The 15,918-nt window shown below is 32.6% G+C and overlaps 2 protein-coding genes and 1 long non-coding RNA gene across 5 annotated transcripts; 1 reads left to right on the forward strand and 2 right to left on the reverse strand.

The window, feature by feature from the left end:
* Window positions 1–90: 90 nt before the first annotated feature.
* Window positions 91–1,465, forward strand: LOC124430562. Its single transcript, XR_006943802.1, has 2 exons — window positions 91–1,036; window positions 1,097–1,465. It is a non-coding gene; the product is annotated as an uncharacterized LOC124430562 (long non-coding RNA).
* LOC124430550 (guanine nucleotide exchange factor subunit Rich) lies at window positions 1,199–8,678 on the reverse strand. 2 transcript variants are annotated; one of them, XM_046977316.1, is made up of 17 exons: window positions 8,439–8,678; window positions 8,192–8,331; window positions 7,942–8,049; window positions 7,712–7,867; window positions 7,328–7,642; window positions 7,149–7,240; window positions 6,795–7,068; window positions 6,541–6,693; window positions 6,271–6,471; window positions 5,847–6,210; window positions 5,564–5,769; window positions 5,162–5,503; window positions 4,579–5,068; window positions 4,205–4,493; window positions 3,621–4,093; window positions 3,148–3,508; window positions 1,199–3,069 (listed from the first exon to the last, which is right to left on the reverse strand). In XM_046977316.1, exons 2-17 carry the CDS (start codon window positions 8,324–8,326, stop codon window positions 2,742–2,744), a joined length of 4,287 nt encoding a protein of 1,428 aa, XP_046833272.1. In that variant the 5' UTR covers window positions 8,327–8,331; window positions 8,439–8,678; the 3' UTR covers window positions 1,199–2,741. The 2 variants fall into 2 exon arrangements, with proteins under 2 accessions (XP_046833272.1, XP_046833271.1); XM_046977315.1 differs by having other exon boundaries at window positions 8,192–8,678.
* Window positions 8,679–9,157: 479 nt separating this feature from the next.
* LOC124430783 (la-related protein 6) lies at window positions 9,158–14,882 on the reverse strand. 2 transcript variants are annotated; one of them, XM_046977814.1, is made up of 7 exons: window positions 14,664–14,882; window positions 13,492–14,600; window positions 12,468–13,364; window positions 10,562–12,132; window positions 10,149–10,470; window positions 9,791–10,060; window positions 9,158–9,658 (listed from the first exon to the last, which is right to left on the reverse strand). In XM_046977814.1, exons 4-7 carry the CDS (start codon window positions 11,330–11,332, stop codon window positions 9,498–9,500), a joined length of 1,524 nt encoding a protein of 507 aa, XP_046833770.1. In that variant the 5' UTR covers window positions 11,333–12,132; window positions 12,468–13,364; window positions 13,492–14,600; window positions 14,664–14,882; the 3' UTR covers window positions 9,158–9,497. The 2 variants fall into 2 exon arrangements, with proteins under 2 accessions (XP_046833770.1, XP_046833769.1); XM_046977813.1 differs by having other exon boundaries at window positions 9,158–10,060.
* Window positions 14,883–15,918: the final 1,036 nt, after the last annotated feature.

The following is a 15,918-nucleotide window of genomic DNA, read 5'->3' on the forward strand; positions in this document are numbered from 1 at the left end:
CCTATTATTTAAACATACAAATATTTATAGGTTCATATATTTATCTATACATCTGTGACATTAGTAATGAATAAAACATCAAATACCTAAATGTATAAAATCTTGTTTAGTTAGCATATGCAGTTCATTACTCGATATATTTCGTTTTTGACATTCCTTTAATAAATTACCAGCCCCTACATTACGTAAAATTAATTCTGTCTGTTTTGTATACGATGGATTAACACGAAATGGGTCTATGTTATAAAACTGTAATGTCATTTTTATAACAAATTTTAATTAGGTTAATGATTATTTATAACGTTATTTAATAACGAAGTTTATTTAATATGTACACATGAATATATGTATGTATATATGTCTTCTTTTTTAACCGGTATGCTGCTACTTATGCGAACATTCGCATATTTATATACAAACGCCAAGGTTATTCACTACCTGTTGTTCAAAACGTGTGTGACTTCAGCGACAGGTATGGACAAAATATGAACTACGAAGAATAAGAGAAGCGAAGAATGGTATTCCCATCATGCATCTATTGTATCGATGTATAAGCTTGTTCGGTTATGTTCATGTGTTTAGAGTAGATTGTGAGCTCACTCTTTTTAGTCTCTCATATGTATATAATAATATGAAGTGAATTCCTACAGAGAAAACCATGACAAAATAGCGCTGGGAAAAAGATCTCTGGGAGATAATGAACTCGTGTTTTGATCTTTATTAAAAATAATATATAATAATTATTAATTTTGAACAAAATAATCGACAAATGTATATACCTTATATATATATATATATATATATATATTTATTATTTATATATATATATATGCTGCTGTGCCCTATTCTAACAAAGATTACCGCGAAATTCACATCAGCCATCAGTTAAGGAAATAAATATAAGAGATCGGATAGTTATACCTTACCAAATTATCAAATAAAAAAAGAATAATTTAGTCCATTATTTTCGTTTACATCGATACAATAAAAAAAAAAAAAAAAAAACCATAATCATTTTTAGCGCCGAGAATCTAAGGTAGATTTTTCCTAAATTATGAATTTAGATGCTTCCCAATGTACTACACATTGGTTGTAGAATCTTTATCTTTTTAGTAAATGATTAAAAAACCAGGGATTAATAAAGCAGCCTTAAATGGAAGTACCAATTGTTTATAAACAAAGTATAGATTGCAATAAATGTTGTGAAAATATAACGTGTATTTATGGATATCTATATTACAGCATGTATAAATAACTTATTAATATTTTACATTATTTTATATTCATTGATATTATTGCAATATTAGCTCATGTAAAATGCTGATAAAAATTCCATTTATATTTAGTTATAATAATAATTAGACAAGTGTTTTACACTTTGCATCTTTCTCATTTACCGTACAACAGACATATCAATGTAATAGTCTTTTTTTCTTTTGTTACAAAAAAAAAAAAAAAATTAATATCACATTTTACAACATATTACAAAATAATGATCATTGACACAGTATTGATAGATCTTCTCCTGTAATTATTCTTGAAAAGAAGATTATTTATTGATGTTATTTTCAATTGTACTAATTTAATCATTATAGCATGGTATAGCATAGTAATTATAGTAATAATCCATATAAACTGCATACATTACAATTCCTGTAAACAAATACATTAATTTCTTTCTAAAATTGTAAGTATTATATTTTTTTTTTCTTTTTCATGTTAAGCAAACCCTTTTTCATACGTATATATCATGCATATCTTTTGTCAAATTAAAAAGTTTGAATAACATAAATATTTCCTATGTGAGGATATATATTAATGAGGTACTCCTGTTATTATATATTCTCAAAATATCAATGGTAAATTTATATAGTCAATAGTTTTAATTTTATAAAGAAAATCTATGAATTTGAATAGTTCAATTCATAAAAATGAGTTTTAAAAGTTTGTATATAAGAAATGTCCAAAACAAAAAATTGTATAATACAGGTACAATGTGACAAATCTATAGAGATCATCATATGTATCTTTTGCTTCATAATTATATCAAGGTCAACGTAGTATTGCTACATTCTTAACTAAATATGAAATATTAAAAGAAAAATTTCAATTGAAATTGATTTCTTTTTAAATATAAATGTTTGCAATCTCTAAATGATTATACGATTGTTATACTAAATATGTTTGCACTCCTATTTCCCAGTCTTTAATGTAACAATATTTAATATACCAATTCTGAGAAATGAAATTGCTTCCTTATATTAAATACTGAATGAAAGCTATATCTAATTTCCTTCTATAAAACAAACGTACAACTTATTGTATTTATCTATCTTACTAATGTCTTCTATGATAAATTTCATGTTGCGTACAATGAAAATATGTATTGTAAAAGTGATTATTTTTGAGGTATTTAAGATTTACATTGATTTGTATTAAAATCTATATTTGAAATAATAGTTTCGCCAATTTCTTTTTCAACAGATTCATGACAATTATATATGTAAGAAATTAGTTTAGATGCAAAAAAATTCAAATTATATATTCAGAGATCCTATTTCAAAAAGATTTTTAATTACTTCAGTAATTAATTAACACCTAGATTTTTCTTTTTTCTTCTTCAATAGAACTTGTTTAATTCAAACATTATTAAAGACATATCCCCATAATTTCAGAATAGAATTTCTGAGTTTCAATTATAATAAACTATGGAGATCTATGAACATTCTAATGGTATTAGTTTAACAGATTATACAAGTAGATTGTTCAGAGGAACGCTCTATAGTATTGAGATTATTATAATTTTCTCGAAATCCAGTTTCCTCTACGCATACAGATGATTCACGCGATCGTTCTTCCTCCAATGGAGTACTAGCAGATGCATGACTAATAGAAGAGTGTCGAGAACGAGATGGATTACCGCGTTGATTATTGTTGACAGTCGGAACTGGCCCGGGTGAAGGATTTTCTGGTATTTGCTCTTGTTCCTGCTGTTGTTTATTCAATACTAATCTACACAAAAGTGATATTTGTCCTTGTATACTTGATATAAATGGTCTATACCCCAAACTGTAAAAATAATAAAGAAATTTCTTCTATCTCCTTTTTTGTTCATATAATATAATAATTAATTACAGACCGACGTACCATTCTGATTGAGACCATCTAGTAAGAGTCAAAAGTCCATCTCTCAAATTCGTTATAGATTCAAGGGTTTGCATTGGTGCGTGTGCTGCTCTTACAGTTCTTGACATAGCTGGTGCATCTCTTAAAACCACAGCCAATATCGCTGCCCATCCTAAACAACCACCTTCAAGGAACAATTGTAAGAGATACCTAAGTTGTACTTCTGCTCTGCTAACTGGGGCACAATGCGAAGCTAAATGAATTTCTGTTGGTTCTATTGGTTCCGAAGATACCCAACACACTGTACCCACACCAGTTCCCACAATGGATTCGGCATCATCACGCCAGATTGTACTAGCGTCACTAATTACGCTACTCGTATCTAAAATAATAAATTATTCAAATAAATATTACTACTTATTAGTTATATAATCTTTTTACACACACACACACACAGAGACATCTTTTTATTTGCATGAAAAACTTAATATTACCATGCAACATATTTGGAGTTAATTTCGCTTCAGTGGCAGGAAATTGTGTTTCTAAGCTAGCAACAGGAGACACCAAGCTAGTGTAAGGAGGTCTGCCACTAGGTAAACTTGTATATCCACTATCTGGTAAATCAATAGCAAAATTTGGGGTCACTGTTTCATCTTCAGGACTTTCAAGATTTATAGATCTTATTGATCGTAACGATGTCAAGCTGGATCTTCTAAATCTTTGTAAATTAGGAAGCGACAAAATTGGATACGGATATGCAAAATCTTCATGTACTGCTTTCAAAGCAGCAATAAAGTCATCAATCTTAGCTGCTCTATCGCGTTCTCTACCAAGCCATGTTACCAGATGAAAATCTAAATGGGCAGCAAATCTTCCCAAATCTAGTAATCTGCGAGCTGAAAGTAATCGACGAGCATGACGCTGTAAGATAACATCAATGAAGAATTCTTCGGCTGAACTTTCTCTGTAAATTAAAATAAAAAATAGTACGTTTCAATCAATACCGGTATTACGGTTAAAAAAGAAAAAAAAAAAAAAAAAGAAATAGATCTTAATTAACTCATTTCAGACTTACTTGGTATCAGACTTTTCGATTTTAACAGTTGGTACAGATTTTTTTCGTCTCATCACAACATTCCTAGTCTTTTCTAACATAGACGATGGTGCAATATCTTTAGCCATTGATTCAGATTGTACTTTTGGTGTTGCTGTAGTACTGTAGCTACGACTCCTAGATACTTGCATGGTTCCTAATACGAGAGACAAGTCGTCTTCATGAGGTGATAAAGGAGGAGTTTGTGTATGCCCTCCTAACTTAGTTGTACCACCCCAAGATGTACGAGGCGACTCCACATCATTTGGGTCTTTAAGATAATTATGATAGATATTAGATAAATATGTAATATTTAATATATAATTTTTTAATAAAATTTCTCATTTATTTATTACCAATGGCTCTTAAAAAACGAACAAGATCTTTTGAGAGTTCCCATCTTCCTTGTTCTAAAGCAGCATCCAATAATAAAGTAGCATGTTGCCTACTAACGGCTGATGGCTCGAGATTTTGTAATATGATTAAATAGCTCGCAGCAGTGTCAAGTTGTTGTCTTTGTAAACAATCTTGTAATAGTTTCTTAGGTGGTCCAGCGACAGAAAATAAATATGGCCAAAGTGCGATTTCAGTTTTTCTTGCACATTGCACAACTGCTCTTGCCCATACTCCCGGAAATTCTCGGATGAATTCTACTACGGATGGTAGTTGAGCATCTGGAATTGGTTCTTTGCTCGTTGCTTCCTCTTCAAGTACTTCATGAAGTAATAATTCTAAGGAATGTGGGAAATATGGCAGTGCAGAACAAGAACGTGCTATTTCCCATGCATGATATCCTAAATTTCTATGAATGAGTTGTCGCAATATTTGGTGAAGATAAACTTGACTCTAAAATATGAAAATGATGTTAGATAAAATAGTTCAAAATCGTAAAAGTATATACGTGTGTGCGTGTGTGCGTGTGTATGCGTATATATATACCGTTAATTCCAATAAACTAAAAGGCAGTGAGAAGGGAGAATTAGTATCAGATGTAAACAGCACAGTGTCATTTTCAGCTCCTAATAAGATTGCATCCTCGAATAATATAGCCAGTGGATAAATACACAAGTGAAAAGGCAGCATTATTCGTTTACTCATAAATGTATGTGTTTTTTCTTGGTGATTTCTTGGAAATAACGGAAGCCAGACACGCATGCCATGAGCACCACAAAACAACCATAATGCTTCAGTTAAATGAGGCTTGTCCCTTCTTGACCGCCATGGAACCCATACATTTTCGACGCACGAAGCTAACACCGTTGGAGGACTACACGTGAAAAGCTGTAAAAGAAATTAAGTTAATTATCAATTTTCCAATAATCGCCAATGATAAATACTCACAACATCTGGATTATCGGTGCAATGTTCCCGCTGAACCATCAAAAGTCGTCCAGAAACATTGAGTAAGAGACTTTCAGGATGTGGATGACTCCCAGCTGTTTCTGCACGAATTGTTGTTAATGTTGCACTTACAACACAAGCAGGATGCACACAAAGTCCACTAATATCCACGGTTTGTATTCTAGTTAATTCTATATCTTCCATTTCTTTAACAATAATTACATTTCGTTGATATTCATTCCTTACATAAACTTTACGATATAGATTTTTTACCTCAACTTACCTCCATTTCCATCCAATATTATATCATAAATACTAATCTGTGCATTAGCACAAAATGTCAGAAGCCTTTCTTTAAGTGTATTGAGTAATAATACTTGAGATGGCATTCTAATACTCTTTACATAATTGTTATCGAGACGAGTATCACGTGGATACATCCTAATCTCATCTCTATCATCCAAAAGGGAATAACTACTTGCTATCAAAAAACCACGATGCCATAATAATCCACCAGTTACTATGAAATCCCTTTCTTGGCTTTCATTACCAAAAAGTTTCCATTTACGAGATGGTAAAGAATAATGAGCTAAGCCTGTTCTACCAGCTACAGCAATACTTAAACCTTCGTTGTCAATTGCAGTATACTATAGAATATAATATATTAGCAGCTTATTATAATATTTATTAATTAATTATGGACTTACTCTTATTGGCCAATTAGAACCAGTATAAGCACTTGGAATTGGAACGACTAACCACTGTTTGCATCCAGCAAGGGTCTGAGTTACAATGTCACCAGGACATTCATTTGAAATATGAAAATTGGATGTGGTGGCGGATATACCACCACCAAGATTTAAATAAAGTCTGTCTTCACCTTGTAAGTATAAATGTCCATGGTGACCCTTCCAAAAAGAAAGAATTATCATAAAGAAGTAACTTTTTTATAATTACATTTATAAATTTGACATTACCATACATGGATTAACCGTGAGAGGACTTTTTACAAAATCTAATTGTATAAGCGAACGCCATGAGTGCGTCGGTTCATTGCCATTTTCTTCCATTAATAATGGTCCTGGTGATTCTCTTAACATCCACAATTGGTAGCCTTCTGCTGACCATTCCTAAGAAAAAAAAAAAAAAAAAAAGAAAAATTAAAGAATGATACGCAACCAAACTTTGGTATTACATTACTATTAGCATATTGTTATCTATTTTCATTTACCATTGTATGAATATGTAAAGGATTATCACGCGTTAAATCTACCCGCAAACCATAATCCCATTTCAAACTGCATAATAAAAGAGCACCAAAAGTACTCCAGATTGCTAAGCCACCACCTTCCCAGGCTAGAGCTATAGCACAACTATCAGGAGTCCATCTTAGACATCTAACGCAACCCGGTCTCCCAGGATAATCTTTTGAAGAGAGACTTAGCGTATGCGATACTTCCAATGCTCCTGTTGTTTCATCAATATAATAAACGATACCCTCCGAGCTGTTAAAAATATAATACAAAAGTTATATTTTTGTGGACATATACAGTATATCTGATGTTGAAGTATAAGAGATGCTTACTTTCCTCTTCCAAATGCAATTAAACGATACTTATGATTCACAGCTGCACAAGTGGCATCATCTACATCCTTGGCCCAAATTCCTTGAACTTGCTAAAATATATTTGCATGAAATATTACAAGATATTACTGTTGAATGTAAGTTTAATAATACATTAATTATCGAACATATTAACTGACATTTGGGTCAAATTTTAACGAATGAGCTGTTAAGAATGCTGCTTTTCCAGTGCTAAGAACAATAGCGAATCCACCAACTAAAGGAGAATATTCAATATCCATAACATAAGCATTGTTTTCAGTAAGGGGTACAGCTGTAGTGGATATTTGTTGATCTACGCTAAATGGTATTCTACGTAAATCAAGTGTATAATCCCGATTTACTGTCCCATCCCATTTATGCCGTATTACATGACTTGTTTTTGTGGCAACCATGAGTTCATCACGTATACATACTAAAGAACTAATTCCACCATCTATCCAGGCAGACTTTTCCTGAAAATAAAAATTGTCCGTTTTTTAATCATTGCGAATATTATATTTAATTATAATCAATATACTTACAAATGATAAAACTAAAGATGGGATCACTTCTTTAATGAAAAGTTCAGCGCTATCACGTTTTAGGCTTGTAACGGGAGAATCTCTTTGCTCGTAAAGACTTTTTCCTTCTGGACCTTTGTCTGACAATCGATAAAACAGCAGGTAACTGTCTGAGGTCTATAGAAATAATCACAAATGATTAACACTTTTACCTCAATTTACATCAATACTTTTAACCTGATTTTACTTACTGCAATGACTAACATACTGGAATCTGGTCTCCATTGTACCAAGATATTTTCTCCGTGTTTTTTTAATGAATCTGCAGTTCGCCTTATAAATACAATAGGTATACAAGGCTACAAAAGAGCGTTTAATTACTTTGTTAAAGAAAAAGTAAAATAAAGTAAAATATCAAATGACATAATGAGTTTCTATTGTTGGGATAATTTTCATAATATAATTACATATATATGATTTGTATTAAATGTCAAATCGTACCTTGCAGTACCAGATGGTAAGAAAGTCTGTCGTTAATATGGCAAAAAGTATTTTGTCTCTATTACAAACAATGGCCTTTATTTTATCTGGTTCCGTACAATTTAGGACTCGTGGCCATCCAATAGGAAAAAACATGTTTTCTAAAAGAGAATTTATTCCGTTACCTTCACATTTCTTTTTCTTATTCTTCCTTTTTATGACTTCGTTCGTTAATCCTTACTAATTTAACAAGTAAACATATCCTAACCTTAATATCACGAGCATAGATGCGACAGAAACGGGTCATGCTAGGTTCGTATACATGCACGAATGCGCAAGAATTTCACTACACAATTTTATTCGCAGAAGACTTCTACCTCGTATTAATACGTATTTACGTACATAGATTCGAAAGTACATAATCCTATTTCCCTTACAATCATATATTCTTATTACTTATATATTTATCATATTTATATGGTATATAAAATAAATATTATTATGTGTATTATATATAACGTAAAATTTCAATGTACATACATTATATATTTATTGTTTCTTTTTATACATATTATTAATAATATTGTATTTCGTTATCTTTCATATAAAATATATATCTTTATATATCTTTTATAAAAAAAAAAAGATACGTAAAGGAGCTTTATTTTTTATTTAACTTTCATATAAATATAAATTGAATCGATCTGGAAATATTATAAAGATATATATATATATATATATATATATATATATAAATGTACAAAATGGATTAATAAAAATAAAAAATTAATATTTACTATAATGGTATAGAGAATAATTTGATTGAATAATTACATGTTTAGTTTTAATATGTCAAATAAAATAAATTAAAAGATTGTAATAACAATATAATGAAAAGATCAATGATCTAACAATATGAATGGTTCAGTGAATATATTTAACAAGTGCATCATTTTACGTCATATTTAATAAATTAATTCTGTAATATATCGTATTTGAAACTTTGTTTTTTTTTTTTTTTTCTTTAATTGTCAAATTTTTGTACTTATTTCATTGGGGATTTTTCATATCATACATTCAATATACATATACATAAAATATAGACAAACTTTTATCATTTGAATTCAAATATATAGCTGATATAACAAATTTTACAATTGAAATGTTTTCCAATTTTCTTATATCGTACAAGAGAAAAAGTGGGAAAATATAACGATATCAGATTTTCTAAACGCATAATAATTTTCATTTCTAGTAGAATATCCTGTTTAAGGATGATTGGAGATCACTATAACGCGGAAAAAATCACGTCGTAAAAAGGAAATATTTAACATGCTGGTTCCATAGTCGGTGCGATAGGATTCATTCTAGGAGGTCGGCCAAAGCCACGCGTTCCATCAGGACCAGAAGGCATCCTCGTTACATTTTCAGGCAAGTGTGTCATGGCCAAGCCATTGTTATTCCTTGATCGGCAAAAGTTATTTTGCTCTGAAATCGAAGAACATAAAGATAGTCTTCTCACCCCCGGATCGAAACCCGAATCTCGACTACAAGTGGATAGTCTACGGAAAAATGGGCCACAGTCCACTGAACCTCGGCGACTAGGATTGTAACAAGTACCGTTGCACTCGTTGCTAGAAGCTGAACCGCCGGAGCAACAGGAGAAACGTCGGTTTTGTTGATAATAATAACCTGGAGGATAAATTATGGGACAACAACCAGTCTCGGAGGCGGATGAGCAGGAAGAATATCGTCTACCGTAGTTGCTAGCATCTGAACAATTTGAACCAGAACTAGAAGATAAACGGCGAAAAACAAAGCCGTTTTCTGATCCTGAAATTGAACAGGAAGACAATCTGCGCGATAACCATGCATCTGGTGACGGTGGACCTGAAATGTAAAGATTTATTTTATATTTTGGGATAAATTATTAGATCGATGATCATCGATATCAATGTACGAATCAATAATAACTTACCTTGGAAAGGATGGCCAGGATAAACGTGATATATAGGATATCCATGAACAGCCCTTTTGTATTTTGCTTTTCCATCTTCAGCCTCGGATCCACTAGCGCAACTCGATGAATTATAAGTATCTTCTTTAGTCAATTTCGTGACGATTGTCTTCTTCGTTAGCTGTTGTTTTCTTTTCTTGTCGGACTGTTGTAATTCGAATATTTTCGCATCTCCTAAATTCATTTCTAATGCCAATCTGGCCGATGCCGAATCCGTAAATTCAATCATGGCACATTCCTCGGTTGGCTTCAGTTCTTGTCTCTTTGAGATTGCCTGTCGGACCTAAACGTATATCGAATTTCTTTATGGTGTATTTGATTCGAGAGAAAAAAAAAAAATTACTTTTCATTTCAATTAAACATAAATACAATACCTCGGCAGGTGCAGGATGTCCAGGCTTGAGTACTCTGATGAGTGCGATCTCACCACATGGTTTAAAGATTTCGGCTACCGATTCGACAGAAAGTCTTTCAAGGGGAAGTCTAGCTGCTAAAATCGTTCTAGAGGGTGTCGTTTGATCGAACGCTGGTAAAGGATTTAGCCTACGTAATTTCGTACCCTGAGGATTAACTTGCAATTTGGTAGACTTTGCCAAAGCAGCACCAACAACCCTCCAATCTTTAGTAAGATGTTTTACTCTTTTAAAGCTCGAGACGAGTTTCAACGAGACGTAACCCTCCTTATTTCTCTTTACGTGCTTCAAAAGAAAAGCATCCTTGACAATGTTTTCATCAGCGAAATAAGATTCTACCTGAGTGCAGATCTTCTCGCTTAACTCGTCGCTAGGCAAGACAAAATTATCAAGCTGATCTTGAACAGTAGACTCCTTATTGCTCGATGTTACGATTTTCTGTTTGCCTAATTCTTTCTGAGCGACGTCGTCCAAAGAATCTATGCCCGAGTCTTGTTCACCGTTTTGTTGCTTCACGATAGCCTCGGTCGATTTTCCTTCGCTATCAGATGTCATGCTGTCTGATTGATCGGCTTCCTCATCCTTCGAACCTCTTCTATCGAAAGAAAGACTAACATCGCTGTCAACGGAAGAGATACTGTCCCTTGTATCGGACTTTTTCATCGGCGGTGGCGAGAACGTCAAGTTACCGACTATATCTCTGGATTCCTGTTGAACTTCTAGCTCGTCCATCTTTCCAATTAGCAAAATGCTTATATATTTGTTTGTTGTATATCGTAAGACTTAGCCGAGCAATGGTTTCTCATCGAGTTATCGGGCGAAGCCCTTCAAGACGAGTAAAACTTTACGAGATTTTTGTTCTTTTTTCTTTCCTCTTTAAATGACGTTCAACCTTTATCTTCTACGTAACTTTAACGTTTAACATTATTCCTTATACTATCGTGGAGATCGTTATCAATGAAATTCGTCTAATATCGATCATCGACAGATGATCCACTTGATAAGATGGAGATGATGTAAAGGAATGAACGTCGATGCGACAAGATTTCTTAAAGGAATCTGTGCTCTCTTATGAGCAGTAGCGCGACTTTAAAGGGAGGACCACTGAGAGGCGACAAGGACAACCTGAGAAGGGGGATGGGTGGAAATTAAGGGAAAAAGAACGAGGAACGAATCTTCCCCTCCTTGTTCGCAGGCGAATGCGTGTGCTCCTTTTTAGACTGTAGGGAGGGAGGAAAGTAAGGGGAACGTTGCGCGATCCGTGACAGTTCGAGCGACAGTGGCCTTCCATAAGACATCTCCACTTGTTTAAATACTTTCGCTTGTTCCCGCGCATGCTCGCACGCGCACAATGTGGCAATCGTAGTCTACGCGATGGTAAAGCTACCCTGAGGTCATGACCTTCCTAAATGACGCCGAAGAACGGAAGACTCGGTAGCAGTCGAAAGCGTCCAACCGGACCTCGATAGACACCTGGATACGTCATACCGATCAAGATTTATCGATATCTAGTTTAATAATTTTCTTATGTCCTGAAAAAAAAAAAAACAAAAGAGTGATTTCAAAATTTCACGTTTGTCCTTATAATCACACAATGTATGATTCGTCTATAGGCAAAGATTTTTTATACACATTGCAGAGAGAGAGAGAGAGAGAGAGAGAGAGAGAGAGAGAGAGAGAGAGAGAGAGAGAGATACGTTTTGCATAGAAATCATGAAAAACGATATAAATAGAAATAGTTTTCTGTCCGATATATATGTATGAAAATTGTAAAATCGTATATTGACTTCTTGTCGTATCTTGCGGAAGCAAGAGGAAAGAGAACACGACAGCAGGAAGGAAAGATGTTTTTATGGTGGTGGTGAACCTTGATAATCTCGAAGAGGGGCCCCCCGGGCTTATTCACAAACACTTCGTGCATTGCATTCGGACACTACCAGCATAATAAGATATAGGTCAAGTGCGGCCGGTACGATGTATGCCCATACGTGCGGTAAGAAAGGACAGAGATACACAAGATTCATCGTATCACTATCGAAAGGGTTCTTTCTTTCCTTCTCTTCTTTTTTTCTTTTCCACTCTACCATCCAGATACGTATAACTTTCTGTACATTATAATATAACATATTATATTCAATAAAACGTAATAACATGAATTCCTTAATAAAATTTATTCTGTTATATATTATATTATAATTAAATCAAACGGCTTTTCTTTATTGGATACTTGTTTATATTAACGCACGAGTAAAATCACTCGTTGTTGTTGTTGTGTTGTGACGTTCGTATTATTTTAATAATACCATATTTAATGTCGTAATCTCTATAACGATGCCCACAAAATCTTTTTACTTTTTCATACTTATAATCTTTATGTTTTATGTCTATAATCAATAAGTCACTTTGTTACTTAATGAGTCATATCTTTGGAAAGCAAGCAATAAGGTTAAATTGAGTCACGGGTTATGACCTGTTACGTTGAAATTATTTTAATAAGCAAAAAGAATACTCGTGAAATAAGAGCAGTATCCTACAAAAATTGGCTTTAACATTTACGTAAAAGCATTTGACTCATCGATATGTGTTCTCCCTCTTATGTGTATGGCTTCGTATATTACGTAAGAGTTATTCCGAAGGATCGAAGCACTAAAATGTGAATTCTTTATTTCGTTTGAAATTTATTCCTTATTTCGATAATATTATTTCAGATCTATATCGTTTTGTCCTCGTGCGTATTTTTGTCGAAATTATCCTTTATAAGGACCTGTTTAAAAAGAAGAAAAAAGAAAAGTAATCACGATGGAATTAATAATCGTGAGGGAATTGATGTTACTGAAAATTAAAATATACGAAAATCGTCTTGCAAATTTAATAGAAATTCTCGGAAGTACCATTTACGTGTAGAATTAATTTTCTCTCTCTCTCTCTCTCTCTCGTACGTATGTCCTTGCGTATCTTTTCTCAGTCCTTTTTATTCAACAAGGTCTGCATTTATAGCAGACAAGTGCACGAGTTGAATCGTTGAAGGAGAGTCCGTGGAGATGACCTCGCACTTCACCATCTCGCATCATTGGCTACGCAACCTCCTCTGTCTCGTCGTAACATAATACAATATCCGCCATCGCGATAGATCAGGTAGAAATAGATGCAGTCTTGCTGTTCAGTGATCAGAGTCATTGACCATCTCTACTGAAATTATTTAAATCATGAACGTTCGATCTCGATCCTTATTAATTCTACATACTGATTACAAAATAATACTTTCTTATATTCTTTATTAAATATTAATTATTAATATTTAAACTTTTCTTTTGTGCGATTATTTATTTATAAAAATATGCGAACGTTTGATTAATTTTCAAATTAGCTTCTCCATTTTTTCTTTTCTTTTTTTTCTTTTTTCTTTTTTTTTTTTGTAATCATCCATCAAAGATGCGCAAACTTTATAGATATAGTGCAAAAGTTGATAAACGCCAGTCAAGACAACGTAATTCGTTACGCATTCTCTCTCTCTCTTTCTCTTTTATTGTTAATACGCATGTGGCTCTCGGAGGGCGGCAATTCCCTGCGGCAATTTTCACTACTTCAGGACACCATCTCTTATTCTCTTTGCCGGAGATAGGAGTTACGATCGGAACTAGGTCAGGGCAGCCTGCTAAATGACCGAATCAATTTTATTATAAAACTTATCAAATATGGCTCATATCATGCACAAATTTATTTTGATTGTTAAAATGTGTTTTAACGTTCACATTTATTAATACTTATTCAGATTATACTTCATTGACAGTAATGTTTTAAAATCTTCTTATTCCTTTTCTTATCTTTTGCTTCTTGTTTTCATTTCCTTTTCTTTTTTTCTTCTTCTTTTTCTTCTTACATGGCTAATACATAATTGTTAATCGTTTTACTTATATATGATAAAACTGTTAATTTTGTAAATTTACTTGCGTATCATTTAAAGCGCATTTAGCATATAGAAATCTTGATAATTTTTATCCTAAAATTTTCAAATTAATTTTACCGAATGTATAATATATTATATTTTATTTATAAAAATTACCTTCAGACGTATGCTCATTAATAGAGAACCACTGAAGCTGTGTGAGTCAAGCTAAGTCAGGTACAGAATAAGGCCCTGGGGTGATTCGCCTGGATGACCATGACCATATTACCGGGCAGAGACCTCCAATACCATCGAACGTCTTTAATTCCAGCAATTATCTTTGAAACGATTAGTGGTATTTACGTTCGTAACGTTCACTATAACTTTGTTAACTTTTTTAAAGAGTCTTAAAAATAAAAGATCGTATAAAATTACAATAATTAAAAATTCATAAATTGTACTACATACGCATATTTCATATAAGGCGGGATAGTTTTCTATTGGACAAAATATTATTGTTAAACGTTAAAGTTACGTAAAGAAGTTAAAGTAAGTAATTGCATGAGAATATTTAATGTAATTCTGAAAACAAATATAAAAATCTTGCAAAATTACTTACAAATCTTATTAATAATCCGAAATATTAACATACAGTTGTATGTATGTCGCGTTACTTCGTATAACGGATATGCATAAGTATTACCTATGTGACCTCTTCAATGAAAAGAGGAACTACGTTGAAACGACGATGATGATAATTGTCGATAAAATAGAAATCATACATACGAAGAGTCCATTCTCTTGAAGTATTCTTAAAATTATCAGTATCAATAAAATTACCGACCGTTCTACATGTCGATAAGTTATCGATAAGAATAAATACTTTTATACGTTTCGCGAGAGGGTACATAAAATACTCAGTTTGATTTTCGCGCCATTATTTTTCGCTCCCTCTCCACTGCTCAATTCTTTTATCAAAACAATTTAATAATCCGTTAAAAGGTTCATCTAATCACAAAACGAATATATCAATGGAAACAACAATCCCGCGATATTTAAGATAACTATTTTCATTAATTTTGAGATAAGACGATGAATTTATAAAAGCTTTGTTTTTCTTTCAAAATATGAAGCTTTCTAATTACAACGTTATACATGAGCAAAGAAGAATTAAATGTCACGTGACACACAGGTCCGTACTCTTAAATTTGGATCACAATACATACATATTGGACAATGATGCTAAATTTGTTCGAAAGAAATTATTTTACGGCATATATATTTGATAGTTGAAATAGAAGAAACCCATAAAGAATTTTACAAGGATGCTTTGATTGACTAAATATACAAGAAAAAGGTGTGCAGCAGATATATATATATGTGTGTGTGTGTGTGTGTGTGTATATATATATAGAGAGAGAGAGAAAAGAGC

The sequence above is a fragment of the Vespa crabro genome, chromosome 19 (genome assembly GCF_910589235.1).
Source record: "Vespa crabro chromosome 19, iyVesCrab1.2, whole genome shotgun sequence".
NCBI classification, from domain to species: Eukaryota; Metazoa; Arthropoda; class Insecta; order Hymenoptera; family Vespidae; genus Vespa; species Vespa crabro.

Bases quoted from the DNA above. Each gene is read 5' to 3' on its own strand.
- LOC124430550 (XM_046977316.1), bottom strand. From the start codon at position 8,326: ATGTTTTTTCCTATTGGATGGCCACGAGTCCTAAATTGTACGGAACCA. The intron at 7,868-7,941 runs GTAAGTAAAATC...TTATTTCTATAG, and splicing joins CCAGTATGTTAGTCATTGCA to ACCTCAGACAGTTACCTGCT. The intron at 6,211-6,270 runs GTAAGTCCATAA...TATATTCTATAG, and splicing joins GTTCTAATTGGCCAATAAGA to TATACTGCAATTGACAACGA.
- LOC124430783 (XM_046977813.1), bottom strand. From the start codon at position 11,332: ATGGACGAGCTAGAAGTTCAACAGGAATCCAGAGATATAGTCGGTAAC. The intron at 10,471-10,561 runs GTATTGTATTTA...ATATACGTTTAG, and splicing joins GACATCCTGCACCTGCCGAG to GTCCGACAGGCAATCTCAAA. The intron at 10,061-10,148 runs GTAAGTTATTAT...TTTACATTTCAG, and splicing joins TCCTGGCCATCCTTTCCAAG to GTCCACCGTCACCAGATGCA.